The sequence below is a fragment of the Triturus cristatus genome, chromosome 3_1 (assembly GCF_964204655.1).
Source record: "Triturus cristatus chromosome 3_1, aTriCri1.1, whole genome shotgun sequence".
Lineage (NCBI taxonomy): Eukaryota > Metazoa > Chordata > Amphibia > Caudata > Salamandridae > Triturus > Triturus cristatus.
In genome coordinates this window covers 5,303,074-5,320,401 of record NC_140583.1, presented here as the reverse complement: position 1 = coordinate 5,320,401, position 17,328 = coordinate 5,303,074, and the positions used below count along the sequence as shown (strand labels likewise).

Sequence of the window (17,328 nt, the reverse complement as noted above, 5' to 3'; positions counted from 1 at the left end):
CAAAAGGAAACCGATTGGACACCCATAGCAAGGGCCAGGAGTTCGGGCCCCACTGAGCGTAGCCAAGACTGCAGGGACGGAAGCAAATAGGTGGCAAGCCACAGTGAGGAGACGAGGAGTGGCAGCAGCCCACCCATCGTTGGATCAGCTGAGAGCCCACTCCAGGGACGGAGAGGAGCAGTCAGCGGCATAGATGCAACCACTGCGAATGCACTGAGGAGGGCTACAACCAGGAAGGCCCCCACCAAAACAACTCAAAGATGGTGAAGCCAAAGGGCACAGGAGCACCACAATCCAACATGATGGATAACTATGCCGTTCCAAGACCTATGCAACAGGCAGATGGGAATGGGGCAGTAGAGCCCTCACTAGGGGCAATTATGGCTCAATTAAAAATTTGAAAGGCACTCTGGAGTTGATGCAGTAACGGTAGAGGTCAGCCTTATCAGTTCGGATTCAAATACCTGGGGATATACGTCTCTAGAAACCCACAGAAGTTCATTGCCTGGAATTTGGCAGCACAATTAGAGAAATTTGTAAGCGATGCCCGGCGTTGGGGGTTGCTTCCAGTCACTTTGATGGGCCGCGCAGCCCTGTTCAAAATGATGAGTCTGCCCCTCATATCAGATGTACTGCAGAACACACCTGATCAAGTCCCACCGCTTTTCTTAAAAAAATTAGAAGCCGAATTGCGCTCCCTGATCTGGGGAGGAGGCGTGCCTCACATTGCCCTGCATAAGTTACAGAGAAAGGATATGAGGGGGGACTTGCGATTCCCAATGTCAAATTATACTATTGGGCCTCCAGGGGTGCAGAATTCCTATAGCCTGATGCCCAGGACATATTATTTGGTGTCAAGGACAACAAGTTTTCATGTGTATTTTGTCCTTGGGACAAGTAGGCCCAACCCCTGCAGCACAAACCCTTTGGCTGCCAGTTCATAGTACCACGTTATGGATAAGGAAGGCCATTATCTGCAGTGTAAGCTAATTTTTGTGTTCACGTCAATGCAGTTCAAACTTGTATTTATGGTTCATTAATGAAAAGCCTTTATTATTAGGGCGAGCGCTCTAAGGCAATGTTGTAAGCTCGGACTGCACTACTGACCATGATTCCAGTATAAACATGTGTACACACGTTTTCAAAGATTAGCAGTATGAGGCTATGTATAATGCTCCCAGAATGCTCTCTGATTAAATGCAAATATTTTCAGAAGCTTGGAAGCAAGATGGATGATTCTTTGCTTTCAAAATAAAATGTTCACAAAAAAACAAAACTAGGAAAAAAAGCATTTTTTTAAAAAAATTTTGTTGCATTTTATATAGCGCGAACTCGACCCGAAGGTATTGGAGCGCTTTATATGAGCACCGTATTTACATTACACATTCAGGCACGGGGAGATTAAGTGAGTTGCCCAGAATCACAGGATGTGGACGCGACCTCGAGGCTCGAACCCTGGTTTCCTCCACCAAAGTCGGCAGTTTAAGCCGACGGACCACATCCTCTCCCCTTAGCTAAACTAATGTAAAATAATTTTAGGTACCATTTCTTTACAGCATCATTTATAAAATGTGTTGATGCATGCAAGTGTTTCCAAAGGATATCCCTAATGGAAAATTGGTATAACCAGTTTCAACAAGATTATGGGAAACATACAAATTAACAAGCATTGGCAAATAGGTAGGTCTGAAATTGGTAGTCAGCCTTTTAGTTTTGTCAATGCGTGTCTTATTTTGCATGGTTTTTGTAAAACCTTACTGGGGTGGGAGCTGCCGGGCCCTCGTCATTATAACAAGCATTGACAAAAAGCAAAAAAAAAATAGGTTTCCAAAAGCACACATTGCCACATTAGTTCCTGGCACTGAAAAAAACTACTTTGTGCGCAGATATGCTCCTTGTGAAAGAGCAGAATGCTGTCACTCACGGTGAAGCCAGCCAATAGAGAGAGAGAGAATTTTAATAAGAACAAAAGAGCTTGCTTTACGCCAGGCCTAATTAGGGGCCCAATTATTAAAGAATTCTCAAAACTACACCCATGGTATGTGTCCCTGCATTAGTGCAGATTTACGGCTTAGATGAATTCACAAGAATTTACAGAAGTAGATCAAGATATCGTAGCCCCAGAAAATATTTGTGAACTGCATTTTAGCACGAGCAGACATGCATGTGTAGATTTGCTCATGTGGATATCTGTTGAGTGTTTGCAAGTTCACTTTTCTTCGATCCACTTTTTTACCAACCCTGGAAGAATTTTAATGTCTGTCATTGTCAGGAGTAAATTTCCAAACTTTCTCAGTATGGGAAAAGATTGGAGAAGAACTGGTGAAATCCCTTAAAATGTGCAAGGTAGTAGGTTTGCACAGACTCAAAAGGCCATGCCAATCCTGGAACTATTGCTTACCACTACATTCAGCCCCAGTATGTAGATCTGCGGAGCGGTGGCAAAATAAGTGAATTGCTTGTATTCAAACCCTACTTTAATATGAGCCCTGGCATCATCGGAGAGGCCATATCAGAGCTCTTATATAATGAGATTGCTGACATAATTTGTCAATGCACTACATGGCACGAAAGGGACAAGTAGATTTTGTTACAGGGCAAGTAGATTTATGAAGCAACCTGCCCAAGGACCAGTAGATAATTTATTAAATCGCACACCCCTGGGCCTCCCAGCTTGTCACTGTGAATGGGTGAGTGTTTGGGGACCGAGGGGAACCAGCATACAGGGTTCTCAGGGCCAGCATGATGCCTCAGGCCATCTACCATTGCTATACAATAAGAACGTGGAGAAAGGCCTTCCGATACATGCAAAATCAGCGATGAGCACATGGAGAGCAGCCACAAAATACCTTGGTTGGGACGACAGGCTAACGGCGATGACCTCACTCTGGGACAGTCAATAAAGTGGAAGGGCTGCGTAGCTCGAGTAAATGGGAACATATAGGATTGGAGTCCCTAGATGACGTCTGGAGAGGGCAGGCATTTCTCCCGTTTGATACCCCACAAATAGAATACGAAATGGGGAAGAGGGAGTGGTTGAGATATATACAGCTTGGATACGCACTACGTAACTACATTCGGCAAGGGGAGGAACAGGCAGTAGTGTTGCCCCTGGAAGACCGGCTACTAATGGAAGAAAAATACAATATTGTTAATATATAGGAAACAAGTAAACAATGCACCAGGCCCATTGGGTCCACTGAGAGCAGCATGGGAAAACGATATAGGCCACATTGAAGACAATGAGTGGATAGACGCAATGCAGGGCCCCAGGAATGTAGTGATACGGGCTCGATTCCATCGAATACAACTAAAATATTTAATCGTATATATTACCCCCGAACTACTACATCGATTAGGTCATGTGAACACCAAATTGTGTCAACGAGGGTGCGTACAGGAGGGTACCTATTATCACCTGTTGTGGGAATGCCTGGCAATACTAGATTATTGGAAGGCAGTAGGGAGGATTATGGCAAAGGTGGCAGAAGTAGCGGTCCTGATAGAGCTAAAATGGCTCCTACTGATGATTCCAGGAGCGAAGCATGACCTAAACAAATACAGGTATGGCTGGCTCTGGCCGCAGTAGTGGCTATACGGAACATTGCACAATGCTGGGGAGCCCCAACCATGCCTAAAGTGGCAGACCAGGAATATGTCCTAGACTGGTGTAGACAAGCAGAAAGTGCAATCTACTTGAGCAGAGGTGAACAGGCAGGGTTATAGAGGCTTTTGAGAGGGGCGGGGGTGAAGCGGTATTGATGTGGATTACTTATTGTTGGAAATGGCCCTTTTTGCAGGGTTATCTCCAAACATTTAGCTTCTTCCTCCTATTTTTTTTCCTGACCTGCGTTTGTTGGCTATAGTACTCTGAGCACTTTACCATTGCTGATCAGTACTAAAGTGCATATGCTCTCTATGTAAATTGTTATTGTGATTGGTTATCCATGAGTGGCATATTTGTCTTACCAGTAGGTCCCTAGTACAGTGCACTGAGTGTGCCAGGGATGGTAACTCAAATGCTACTAGTGGGCCTGCAGCCCTGAACTTTGCCACCCACATGAGTAGCCCTGAAAAGATGTCTCAGGCCTGCCACTGCGGTGCCTGTGCGGAGTTTGTTAACTGCCATGTCGACTTGGCAAGTGCAACCACTTGTCAGACCTTAACCTTCTCTTTTCTTACATATAGGGAACCCCTATGGTAGGCCCAAGGTACACCCCATGGCAGGGTGCAGTGTATGTGAAAGGTAGGACATGTACTGGTGTGTGTAACATGTCTTGATAGTGAAATACTCCCAGTTTTGTTTTTCACTATTGAAAGGCTATCTTGCCCCATAGGACAGAATGGGGAATGCTTTGTGACATTTTACAAGCATATCTTCCCATAGGGATAACATAGAAAAATGGAGTTTGGTATCCCTGAACTTGATAACACATCTTTTAGTAAAGATGGTTTTAAAATGGTGTTTTTGAAAATACCACTTTTAGAAAGGGGCTATTTTCTTGTTCAACGATCCTGTGTGCCTCTGCTTGTTTGTGGATTGACTGTCTGGCTTTGGAGTAACAGGGGCTGGAGAGGTGCAGTGGCTACAAGAGTCTGCCCACGCATCCCAGATTCCCACGCATTGTACCTGTGCGGCACGCTTTCCCCGCGCATCACCTGCGAACCGGAACTGACACAAAGAATCGACGCATCACTGCCCATACCGACCGGATTCGACGCAACTCGTCCTCTGCATGTCGCAGAACTGTCACATCGCCTCCCCAAGGTCTCAGGAGTGTCGCATCTCTTGGTTTTCTGACTCTGCGGCTGGCTTGAGAACTTTGACCCATCTACAGGTACTATGGTGAAAAGTCACGCATCCATAGTTTTCTATGGTACAAGTTCTTGAAACCTTTTGAAAGTCATATTTTTAACTGTGTATGTTGGATTTTTGTTGTTTTGGTCTTGTTTAGTTTAGATAAAGATACTTTAATTTTCTAAACTGGTGTGGTGTCCTTTTGTGGTGTTTTCACTGTGTTACTGTGAGTGTTGGTACAAATACTTTGCACATTGTCTTTGGGATAAGCCTGTCTGCTCGTGCCAAGCTACCAAGGGGGTGAGCAGGGATTATCTAAAGTGTGTATCCCCCTTACCCTGACTAGAAGCAAGGGTCCTTATTAGGACAAAGGTGCCTACCTCTATCAACTAGAGACCCCCATTTTTTAATATTGGTGGTCAGCGGTGAGGATTTGATCCTGTATTTGTACTTGACCCACAGTGATTGGTGTACATCACTAGTTTAGTGCAGACCACTACACTACCACATACTGTGTTTTGTTTTTGGTTCTATTTTTGAGTAACCCTTAAAGTATCCATGCATCATGTCTCAAAAGGGTAAACCAGCAAGAAGATGTTGCAGAACTGGAGTATGAAATTGAAATGTTAAGTAGTTACAAAGTAGGTCAACTCAAGCAGTTCTGCAGGAACTTTGGATGTCCCATGAAGAGCAGCTCCAGGAAGGAGGAGCTACAGAAGGCCATAAGAGCCGGTGGGAGGCCAGAGAGGCTGGGGAGTCAGAGGATGCAGAGGTGGATGAGAATGCACAAGGGAATGGTTTCAGATCACAGGATCTGCCTGTGGGAAGAGCAGCCTCTAGGGCTGGCAGCAATCATTCCTCTAGCAGTTTTTCTCCTGGAGGAGAACCAAAGGGTCAGGGAGCAGGAGCTAGAAGTCCTGAGGATCAAAACAAAGCAGATGGAAATTGAAATCCAAGCCAAGGCAGAGGAGAGCAGGAGAGCTTATGCCTTGGGAGAAAAGAAATTGATCTTGGCATATGAGCTGAGAATGAGAGAGCTCGATGAGGAGTTTGCGAGGCTTGAGGCCCTGAGTGTCTCAACCAAGCAAAAAGAGATGTGTGTAGTCTCAGGAAGTGAGCTTGGCTGGGTTGAAGGTGGAGTCCAGCTCAGATGGTGGCAGCAACATTGTGTTTTCTAGTGCTGAGGGAGAAGTACACACACCCAGAGATGTGGCACCTGACTTGAGGGAGGGGGTTAACATACACCAGGGGGTTCAGGTTTGAGGTAGCTCCAGTGGTGTGCAGTGTCCCTGAAGTGGATTGGGGAACTGACACCGGGGATCATACTCCTAGTGGTGGGAGGGACACTACTGACTAGATGAGAGGTGCAGGGAGCGGGGTTCCCCCATGGTAGACGTCCTAGTATGTATGTGTGGAGACCGCCCAGAAGAGTGTGGCTGGAGTGACAGAGACAGTCACTGTCTTGCCAGTCTCAGGAGAGTGATGTGGGGTACTTGTGTGAGGCACTGGATGGTGAGGCAAAGGGTAGCTTGGTTAACAACTATGGGGGGCTGTGTGATTCAATTGTTGGAGAACATATTTTAAGTCCCTGTTTTTCAGAGCTACGCCAACACCTGGTGAAGTTCTCTGATTCCAGAGAGCTTGTGCTTGAGGCAGACCTTTTGGTGGATTCCAGTGGGTCTGAAGAAGCTTTTGGGAGTGATCCTGAATAGGGTGGCTCAGGTTTTCCCCAACCAAGTGAGGTAGGGGAGGTTTGTGGTAGCCCAGATAGGTCCCAGTGTAGTGGGAGGGGTGTAGGGTTCCATGTCCTGTCTTAGAGGAGAAGGAGTGGGCTGTGTCCCAAAGTGGCCGAAACCCAGTCCCAGGACCTGGTTGGTACCATAAGTGAACACCAGGAGGGGGGCCTAGTCTGTGCTGGGAGGCCATTTCCTGAGCAGCCTCCCCCCTTGTCTGGTGGACAAGGGGGGAGGCTGCTTTAACAAGCATCCCACCAGTTTTGGTGTCTAGCAGCATTGCTCCAGTGGGAAGGGTGCATGAGTCCAGAGAAAAGGGTGAGGGGGGACGCAATCCCCAGTGGAAGGACCAGTGGGTCAGCGGTTGCCAGCTCTGAGGTCAGAGCACCTCAAGACTGACCCTGGTGAGGCCACATCTAGCCTGGGGGTCTTCATGCTCTGTCAAGTGGAGAGGAGGCTGGAGATCTGCACCAGGCAGACTCTTGTACCACTCATGAGGAGTGTGTTTCCCTTGGGGAGAGGTTAGTGTACTCCCCCGGACGTCCTGGCTTGCCAGGAACAGGTCCAGCTTAAGGGTACCGACCCTGTGTTGGAGGACTAGGTTCGGGGTGTCCCCCCTGACCTGGAGGAAGGGGCGACTGCTAACAGTGCCCCTACCAAGTTGTTTTCTGGGGGTACCGTTCCAGGTGGGAGGGTGCAGAGCCCCAGGGAGGAAGACAGGGTGTGGGAGAGCCCAACCCAGTCTCTTGTTAAGCCGCAGGGTACAGACCCTGGGCTGGTGGGCCAGTGTCAGGATGCCATACCTGAGTTGCCAGAAGGGAGAGTGGAGAAAAGGTGCTAGGCACCTGGGGCTACCGCCCCGCCCCCCCCACTTCCTGACGCCACAGAGGTTAGAGAGGCCTGAAAGGCATGAGGCCTGGCTCTCATCACTGACAGCTGGCAGTGGCCACTGTGGCTGGTTGTCCTGGTGGATAGAGTTGGCCCTGGGAGGGGGGCATGGGTCACACCCCGGGGGTGGACTGGGCCAGACCACTGTGTTTGCCATGTGGGTACTGTCTACCTGTTGGGACACCTCTGTGAGCAAAGTACGTTTAGGCGCTGCACAGATGGGGTCCCCAGGTGAAAAGAAGGGTCCCCCATGAGTTAGCTTGGTGGGCCCTGAGAGTATGAATAGAGGGATACAACTGTGTTCCGGAAGGCGTAGAACAGGAATAGTCCCCTGCTGTTTGGGCCAGGTTCCATGTTCTGTCACACCAAGCAGGGAAGTCCATCGAGGTATGGATTGGTCTGCCCTGGCTTTAGACTGGAATGGGGTTGTGTTGGAAATGGCCCTTTTTGCAGGGTTATCCCCAATCATTTTGCTTCTTCCTCCTATTTTTTTTCCTGACCTGTGTTTGTTGGGCCCTAACCTTCCCTTTTCTTACATATAGGGCACCCCTATGGTAGGCCCAAGGTACCCACCTGGGCAGGGTGCAGTGTAGGTGAAAGGTATTATATGTACTGGTGTGTGTAACGTTCTGATAGTGAAATACTGGCAATTTGATTTTTCACTATTGAAAGGCTATATTGGCCCATAGGACAGAATGGGAAATGCTTTGTGACTTTTCTCAAGCATATCTTCCCATAGGGATATGATGGAAAATGGCGTTTGATATCCCTGAACTCAGAATTTGATAACACATCTTTTAGTAAAGATGGTTTTTAAAATTGTGTGTTTGAAAATGCTACTTTTAGAAAGTGGCTATTTTCTTGTTCAGCCATCCTGTGTGCCTCTGCCTGTTTGTGGATTGACTGTCTGGTTTTGGAGTGACAGGGGCTGGGGTGGTGCAGTGGCTCCAGGAGACTGGATGAGTCAGCACTAGGCTCACTAGGCTGAATAGGCCTGATCTGCATTTTGAGTGGTGGGAGGAGTGGGAGGAGTAGCACCTGTACCTGAATAGGGCTGTGCCTGCCTTCCACAATGCTGGCTCCGCCCCCCTGTGGTGTGTCTGGAGCCAAGGCTCACACTGACAATGGATGCTGTGTGCACTTGCAGAGTGCCCCCCCATAACTTGTTTGAACTGGGCTCAGAGCCCCTTGCCAAGGAGAACAAATACATTATGGGGTGTAAGTATCAGACCCAAAACCCCAGACTTTAGATTATTCCTGGAATTCAAGAGAAACCTTTACCAAGGAGAGGAGCTGGAGATACTGAGAAGTACTGCCCTTGCTGTGTGTCTGGGGTTGGCCTGCAGTTGCTGTTTCTGCCAAGGAAAGGAGAAGGACTTTGCTGTGTGCTGTATCCCCTGCTTGAAGGAGATCTCCAAGTGCCTGAAGGGAGCTGGCCTCCTGTTCAGAAATCTCAGAGACACAAAGACTTCACCCCTAGCTCCCCTGAACTCTGCTGTTGTGAGTTCTGACCTGCCTTAAGGTGCCTGCACCAGTTTTTGGGCCTCTGGAGGTTTTTGCCGTTGTTTGGGAGCTGGAAGAAAGAAGAAGCGTGAAGAACTACAGAAATCGATGCATCGCTCTTCTTGCAGCTGTTTTCTCGACGCATCTCCATGGCGTGAGAAGAATTTCCATGCATCGCGGTGCCGCTGCGAAAACCATCGCAGCGCCTGTCACTGTTGCAAGAATCGATGCATCGAGGGATCGCAGCTGAAGAGGACCGACGCAGTGCCGTTCGGCGCCGCCGCATCGATTGCCGACGCATCCCGGATTCCCACGCATCGTACCTGTGCGGCACGCTTTCCCGACGCATCAGCTGCAAACCGGAACCGTCATAAAGAATCGACGCATCACCCCCCATACAGACCCGATTCGATGCAACTCGTCCTCTGCGTGTCGCAGAACTGTCGCATCGCCTCCCCAAGGTCTCAGGAATGTCTCATCGCTATGTTTTCCGACTCTGCGGCTGTTTGGCTTGAGAACTTCTTGAAACCTTTTGACAGTCATATTTTTAACTGTGTATGATGGATTTTTGTTGTGTTGGTCTTGTTTAGTTTAGATAAAGATACTTTAATTTTCTAAACTGGTGTGGTATCCTTTTGTGGTGTTTTCACTGTGTTACTGTGAGTGTTGGTACAAATACTTTACACATTGTCTTTGGGATAAGCCTGTCTGCTCGTGCCAAGCTACCAAGGGGGTAGGTAGGGGTTATCTAAAGTGTGTACCCCTTACCCTGACTAGAAGCAAGGGTTCCTATTAGGACAAAGGTACCTACCTCTGCCAACTAGAGACCCCCAGTTCTAAGACTTATGCATTATCGACACCTCTGAAAAGTAAATTCATGTAATCAGGAAATGTGTCCAATTACATTCTGTAATACTGTTGTTTGAACACACTGCAATAACATGAAATAAAAAATATATACATATATGTGCAATGCTCCTATTTAGCGCTATTGCCGCAGTGGAATAGAGTTGGCTGTGTGTCTTGTATATCGAGGCAGAATTACTCACACTCCAGATATTTGTTGTTAGCAGCACAAGAAGTTGTACGAGCATGGAAACAGAGTAATGTTGTGGGAGGACAGAGCTTGTTGCTCAACATACTCTCTGCTCTGTAAAGTTATAAGAAAGTGCCTCGCCTGCCCTTCATTGCAGCACCGCAGTCATTGGTGGGCTGTCGGTTGAAGGTACTGACATCAAAGAGTTGCAAAAGTGAGAGTGCTAATACATAAATGACATCCTCACGGCCACAAAATGGACTTTAAAAAGAAATGTTAGAAACTATATTATGAAAGTTGATTACACTGGAGAGCCCTAGTTACAGGTCCTAAGCTAGCATTCATGGACATCTTTTCTGCAACCTATTGTCTACTTATTTACCATTTTCTGATCCAACTGTATTTTCTTTCATGACCTATCCTCTAATTTTTAAAATGCTTTTTACTATTAATATTTGCCTGAAGTTGCTTGGTGATTTCGATATACCACTCTATAGTTAAGTTAGCTGCATCACCTCATTGCCTGATGTATAGATGACCTGCCAGCTCTTCAGATCTTCAAGTAAACATTGCCAGGATGCATTTAACTCAGACATGTTCTAAATAAGCTCTCTCAGTCCGAGTGCAGGCTACAGGATCCCAATGCTCAGTATTGTGCAATAGGTTCTCCCTAGGATTTACATTATTTCTCTGTAGCTGTACCTCTCTTTCTGTATTACAGGTTTGGGAACTATGCTGTCATTCTTTACCCTCCATACAGCCATTTAATGACATCCCAAGCAACAATCTATGCTTTTCTGTGCTATGCCACTGGACTATGTTTCTTGTCATGGAGATTTTTTGATGCTTGTACTAGGTTTTTTTAATCCAGAGTACAGAGGGGAGTGGTTTGTTGTAAATACAAATACTTTCTTGTTTAATTCAAAATAATCTAGTTAAATTGTGTTTGAGAGCTCTTAAACATATTGCAATATAAATATAATTAAGTACATTTAATTAAAAGATTTTATAGTTTTTGTTGAAATATTATTTTTACTCCACACACTTACACTTGAGTGATTTCAGATCTCTTTTATCCAACAGGGAGTGGACTTATGAGCACACAACACAGAAAAAGGTGCTGAAGAATGAAGAAAATACTGAAATGCTAGCAAATATTTAAAAAGATCTTGGAGATAAAGACCCAAGATTTCAGAGACTGTTGGAAGCCAATAAGAGCAGAGATCTCACACATCAGTAGATAAACCTCAATAAGAAACAAGGCAAGACAAACCCACATGATGAAGAGTCTGATCAAAGAGACATCATGTGATGTAACGACAATGGTCTCTTCATCCTTCATGTGGACTCAGTGAGTAAATGCTCATTCCATCCTCTATATCTGCCTCAGGAGGATCCTCTCCTTCCTACTGCGCCCTTCAAAATTCACCCTAGTACTTGCAACAGTGTCATCACACTCAGATTGCTGCATCGCCATTCTAAAATGGCTTCCCAAGAAAATCTTTGGCAACTGGGAAATTATTCAAAACCACAGCTGATTGCCTCAGTTTGACTAAAGACACAATAGCCCCATTACTTTTGCCCTTGGCTGCCATACCAGCTCATGATCGAAGAGAGAGTTCCCTTCAAGGCTGCCTAACGAAGACTCTGCTCCAAGAATGAATCTTGTAGCCATCTATCCACTGAGGACCAACAATTTGGTGGTAGAGGTCTCTTTTAAAAGAAATCCTGCCTCTGGAACACCCTTCCTCTTGCCCTGAGAGTTAAAGATGACTTACTGAAATTAGAGATCTTAAGGTGCACCCGTTCCCCTCAACACAAAGACTGGATTCTTCAGCTACTCAGATCAGAACCCCAGATATAACCACCCACTGACTGGCCTACATTTATTGATATAATTATCCTCTGGTGTGGTGTTGATAGATGCAAGTCCCAGCTAAGCTCAAACCACAGAAAGTAGAGAAGTTGTTCCATGGCATAACCAGAAGTAAAATGTGAGCCAAAAAACTGATGATTGAAAGGAAGCGGTGGTGTCCTAGCATATTCTGATTTATCAATGTAGTTAGTTCTTACCCTAACAGCTCTCTGCTGCCTCTTGCTAGGTTTGTGAAATACAAATGCCACATACTTAAAATCATACTGCAGAAGAGTAAAGATGGCCACGAGTGAAGAAGCAGTTCGCACGGTAGGAGTTTGACAATAAATTAGTGATATCTCAACTCTACTGTTATTTTATTTAGCATGTTTAGGGATCCATGACTGTGGGATTAGCTTTACATTTCATCAGCCACGATGGCCAGTTATCAGTGAGAGTCATCGCACATGTCCAAACCATACTCATTTTAGAGGTGTGAACACCAAAAGTAAAACTTTATATGTGCCTAACGCATCAGCAGCCACACTTATACAGTGAATGAGGAAAGTGTGTCAGTCATCTACCGTAATGATTCATCAGGGAATGCACACAGGAGAAAACCCATACGTGTGCAGCGAATGTGGGAGAAGCTTTAATCGTTTATCAATCCTAAGGCACCATCAGCGAATACATACAGGAGAAAAGCCGTACAGCTGCAGTGAATGTGGGAAGAGCTTTAATCATTCATCAACACTAGCGAGCCATCAGCGAACACATACTGGAGAAAAACCATATGTGTGTAGTGAATGTGGGAAGTGTTTCGCTGTGTTATCACATCTGAAGACACATGAGCGAATGCACACTGGAGAAAAGCCATACATGTGCAGTGAATGTGGGAAGAGCTTTAATCGTTTATCAAACCTAAGGGTCCATCAGCGATTACATACAGGAGAAAAGCCGTACAGTTGCAGTGAATGTGGGAAGGCCTTTACTCATTCATCAACACTAAAGAATCATCAGCAAAAACATACTGGAGAAAAACCATACATGTGCAGTGAATGTGGGAAGAGCTTCAATCAATCGACCGAATTAAGGAAACATCAGCGAACACATACAGGAGAAAAACCTTACAGCTGCAGTGAATGTGGAAGTACCTTTTCTCAATCATCAACCCTAACGAAACATCAGCAAACACATACTGGAGAAAAACCATATATGTGCAGTGAATGTTGTAGGAGCTTTAATACTTTATCAAACCTAAGGGTCCATCAGCGATTACATACAGGAGAAAAGCTGTATAGCTGCAGTGAATGTGTGAAGGCCTTTACTCATTCATCAACACTAAAGAAGCATCAGCAAACACATACTGGAGAAAAACCATACTTGTGCAGTGAATGTGGAAGGACCTTTAGTCAGTCATCACAACTAAAGATCCATCAGCGAACCCATACAGGAGAAAAACCATACATGTGCAGTGGATGTGGGAAGAGCTTTAATCAGTCAACAGAACTAAAGAAACATCAGCAAACACATACTGGTGAAAACCCATACAGCTGCAGTGAATGTGGAAGGACCTTTAGTCAGTCATCACAACTAAAGAGCCATCAGCGAACCCACACAGGAGAAAAACCATACAGCTGCAGTGAATGTGGAAGGACCTTTAGTCAGTCATCACAACTAAAGAGCCATCAGCGAACCCACACAGGAGAAAAACCATACAGCTGCAGTGAATGTGGAAGTGCCTTTACTCATTTATCAAACTTGAAGAATCATCAGCAAACACATACTGGAGAAAAACTATACGTGTGCAGTGAATGTGGTAGGACCTTTAATCGGTCCTCAGTACATAAGGACCATCAGCGAACACATACAGGAGAAAAGCCGTACAGCTGCAGTGAATATGGGAAGACCTTTTCTCATTCATCAACACTAATGAAGCATCAGCAAACACATACTACCGGCAGACATCAGACGCGCCCCCTCCCTGAACTCCTTCAGGAAGAACATCAAGACCTGGCTCTTCGGCTAAACAGATCTGGAGACCCCGCCCCCTCAGTGCCTTGAGACCCTCATGGGTGAGTAGCACACTTACAATTCCCTGATTGATTGATTGACATATGGAAGAAAAACCATATGTGTGCAGTGAATGTGGAAAGACCTTTAGTCAGTCATCACAACTAAAGATCCATCAGCGAACTCACACAGGAGAAAAACCATACAGCTGCAGTGAATGTGGGAAGAGCTTTACTCAGTCATCAACACTAACGAAGCATCAGCAAACACATACTGGAGAAAAACCACATGTGTGCAGTGAATGTGGAAGAGCTTTAATCAGTCGACAGAACTAAAGAAACATCAGCGAACACATGCAGGAGAATAACTATACAGCTGCAGTGAATGTGGGAAGACCTTTACTCAGTCATCAAACCTAATGAAACAACAGCGAACACACACAGAAATAAAGCCATATGTGTGCAGTTTATGTGGGAGGACCTTTCGTCAGTCATCACACCTCAAGAAACATCAGCGAACACATAATGGAGAAACAACATACAGCTGCAGTAAATGTGAGAAGATTGTTCTTCAGCCATCAGAGCTGAAGATTCATCAGCAAGCACATACAAGAGAAAAAACATACACCTGCAGTGAATGAGGGAAAAGTCTTAGTCCTCCATCAAGTCTAACAAGTCATTAGAGGATACACACAGGACATATGTTATACCACCTGCAGTGAACAAGGGCTGTTGATTATGGCCCAAGTATCACTGTTCAAAATTCTTCCACATTTGCTGTACTTTTTTTCTCAACCTCCCTGTGACTGTTCCTTCTGCTGGTTTCACCAGCTAGATACTTTGCTACGAGATTTGATTAGGGATAAGGACCAGCACAGGGTCTCCTTAGAAACTCTGCAGTGCCCCATTGCAGAGGGTGGTTTAGGTTTAGGTGGTTTAGAACAATGGGTTGCGCAGTAGTTGGACGGGCTGAGGCTAGAAGAGTTAGAACTGGCAGAGTCCACAGCACACACCAGCCGATTGTTGGCTAGACTGCTCAACCGAGCAGTTGAGATTGCTCGCCCGACCCTATTGCTGACTGCTGCGTTGCAGTCCTGGAAGCGCTATATAGTAAAGCCAAAAGGGACTACCTTGTATGTGCCAGACTTACCCTTAGTGGGCCTACTACATTGGGACCCATTAACAGCTATCAGCCTGAACGGACGTAAGGCTGGAGACAGTAGGGGACTGTTATCAACAAAACACCCATGTCCCTTTCAGGGAATTAGTTGCAGGCCCTGGCCTACAGGATGGTCAGTTTCTCCGGTATGAAGCCCCGGTTCACACTTTCAGAGGACTTTGGAGAGGGGGCCGTGAGGAACCCAAGACGCATAGAGTGCTGCAATCCTTGCTCACCCTTGGCACAACCAAGCATTTAGTGAAGTGGTTCTATAGCTCGTTGTCAGAGATGACCCGTTAACCTCTGTCAAGGTTGCGCCAGCGGTGGGAGACAGTTTTAGATCGAGAAATTACGGGCTCAGAGTGGAATAAGATCCTAGCCTACCCTAAGATGGTCTCAAGAAACACTAGATTAAAGTACACACAGTTTAACTCTTTGAATATGACCTACATGGCGCCCCACAAAGTCCAAGTAGTCTATGGTGGCAAGCCACGCTGCTGCCTGAGGAGCAAACATATTGATGCAGATTTTGTACACAGACCTGAGAATGCACCATATTGCGTCAGTTCTGGGATGCGGTATTGGCAACACTGAGTGACACACTGGGATGCACACTTGACTCAACTACTGGGGTCTGTCTATTGGGACGTTTTCCTCGATCACCCCAACAGAAGATTTGAAATAGGTTTCTTGATCTGGCCTTGGTACTGGCCAGAAGGAGGATAGCAATGCCCTGGAAGTCTATTGGTGGGCCTGTGGTAGGTACCTGGATGAGAGATGTGACTCAGTGGGCAGTGGCAGAGGGAAGAGTTCTACTTAGAGAGGATGCACGGGAGATAAGACGACGTCACATAGCAGAGCAGTTGAAGGAGGTCATTGACGCCAGGGAACACCCTGAACGAGATTCAGTGTGAAAGACAGAATTAAGACTTACTCCCAAAAAAACAAAACATTTTTATCCACATTTAAAAATAAATACAGACACGAAAATAACTGTTTTCTATCTGTGTCTATCTGTAAAAATCAGTAAAAACAGAAAACGGGGAGCCCTAATTATAATGTATAAAAAAACAAAAAGAATGTGAAAAATTACTTGCATGTTAAAATGACTAAAACAAGTTTAAAATATTTATATACCTACAAATAAAAATGTGTGTACACTACAATTATTGCATATGTAAAATATTAAATAATTTGCACACATTTTTTTTGTTAAGAAACAAAGTTACAGAAAACTTGTGATTATTCAAAAATAATGTAATTTAAGAGTGGGGTACATTAAAAGCATGTTTAGAAAACGTATAGAACAAAAAAGAAAAATTATACTGAATAAAAATATATAACACAAACTATACTAAGTTACTATAACAATTTAAACTACAAAATATAAAGAAATGCTGTCACTTTATGGAGAGCCGATTTGCGATTCCCTCTACGAATTTAGCCACACTGTGGAAAGTGTTGGACTTTGGAGGGTAGAGTTAAAATTCTAAACTTACTAACATTGGGAAATACACTGAGGGAACCCGGCGGAAGTACTATGTAGAAATAAAAACAACAATTGTAATAAATGGAACTGGAACGTGTATACCCTGCATTTGATGCACACTATATGTTAATTGCTGATAAATGTTGTACCTCTATTATTGTCTGACCGTTGTCTATGTTTAAATGAAAATAAAGATTTTGAAAAAACAAATACCACATTGGAAAGTGTTGGTCTTCTGCAGGGTAGATTTTAATGTCAGCCCAAACTTGACCACACTGGGGAATGTGTTGGACTTTGGGGGCTGAGAGTAGTTTTACTATTCCCACTCAAAAAAACTTAACTACATTAGGGAAAATGTTAGACTTTGGAAGTGTTAGATTTACTATTCCCACTCCAAACTTAATCCTATTCAGGCCTCAAAAAATCTACTCAAAAAGGCGAGTCAGATTTTATCAAGTTGAGCTATTTTTAGCAATTACTGGTCTGTTCTGGCGAATGAACATAATCTGGAAAGGATCCGGTGTTCTTTTCATTCAGAGAGTGAATGCGCAGTAAAGATGCCTTTAAATCTTGTTTTTATCTTGACACATTTGATATCTGTTCAAGGAAAGAGGTCAAATGTCAGTTTGGGTCTGATTACAAGTTTGGCTGTCCAACTGCCAGAGACCCATGTCCACGCTCGCCAGTAGCCCACAGCGATGGTGACCCAAAGACCGCCGCATTATGAGTTGACCACGCTGCTGGTGGTGTGGATGCGGGGATCTTGTGGCGGTGGTGAGTATTTTACCAAATATATCGAGGCCGATGTGTGCATTTCGACTGAATGTGTGTTGGATGCACACATGCATGATACAT

At 45.1% G+C, this 17,328-nt stretch overlaps 2 protein-coding genes across 2 annotated transcripts in view; both read left to right on the top strand.

Moving 5' to 3' along the window:
• LOC146859578 (uncharacterized) overlaps positions 1 to 16,061 on the top strand; it is a 620,782-nt gene extending 604,721 nt beyond the window's left edge. The window contains exon 6 of the mRNA XM_085646502.1: positions 12,423 to 16,061. Coding sequence (XP_085502628.1) covers positions 12,423 to 13,877 — 1,455 coding nt within the window. The 3' untranslated portion in view covers positions 13,878 to 16,061. The remainder of the gene's footprint in view (positions 1 to 12,422) is intronic.
• Positions 1 to 17,328, top strand: part of LOC146859577 (uncharacterized) — a 99,010-nt gene that overhangs the window by 60,543 nt on the left and 21,139 nt on the right. The window lies entirely within an intron of this gene.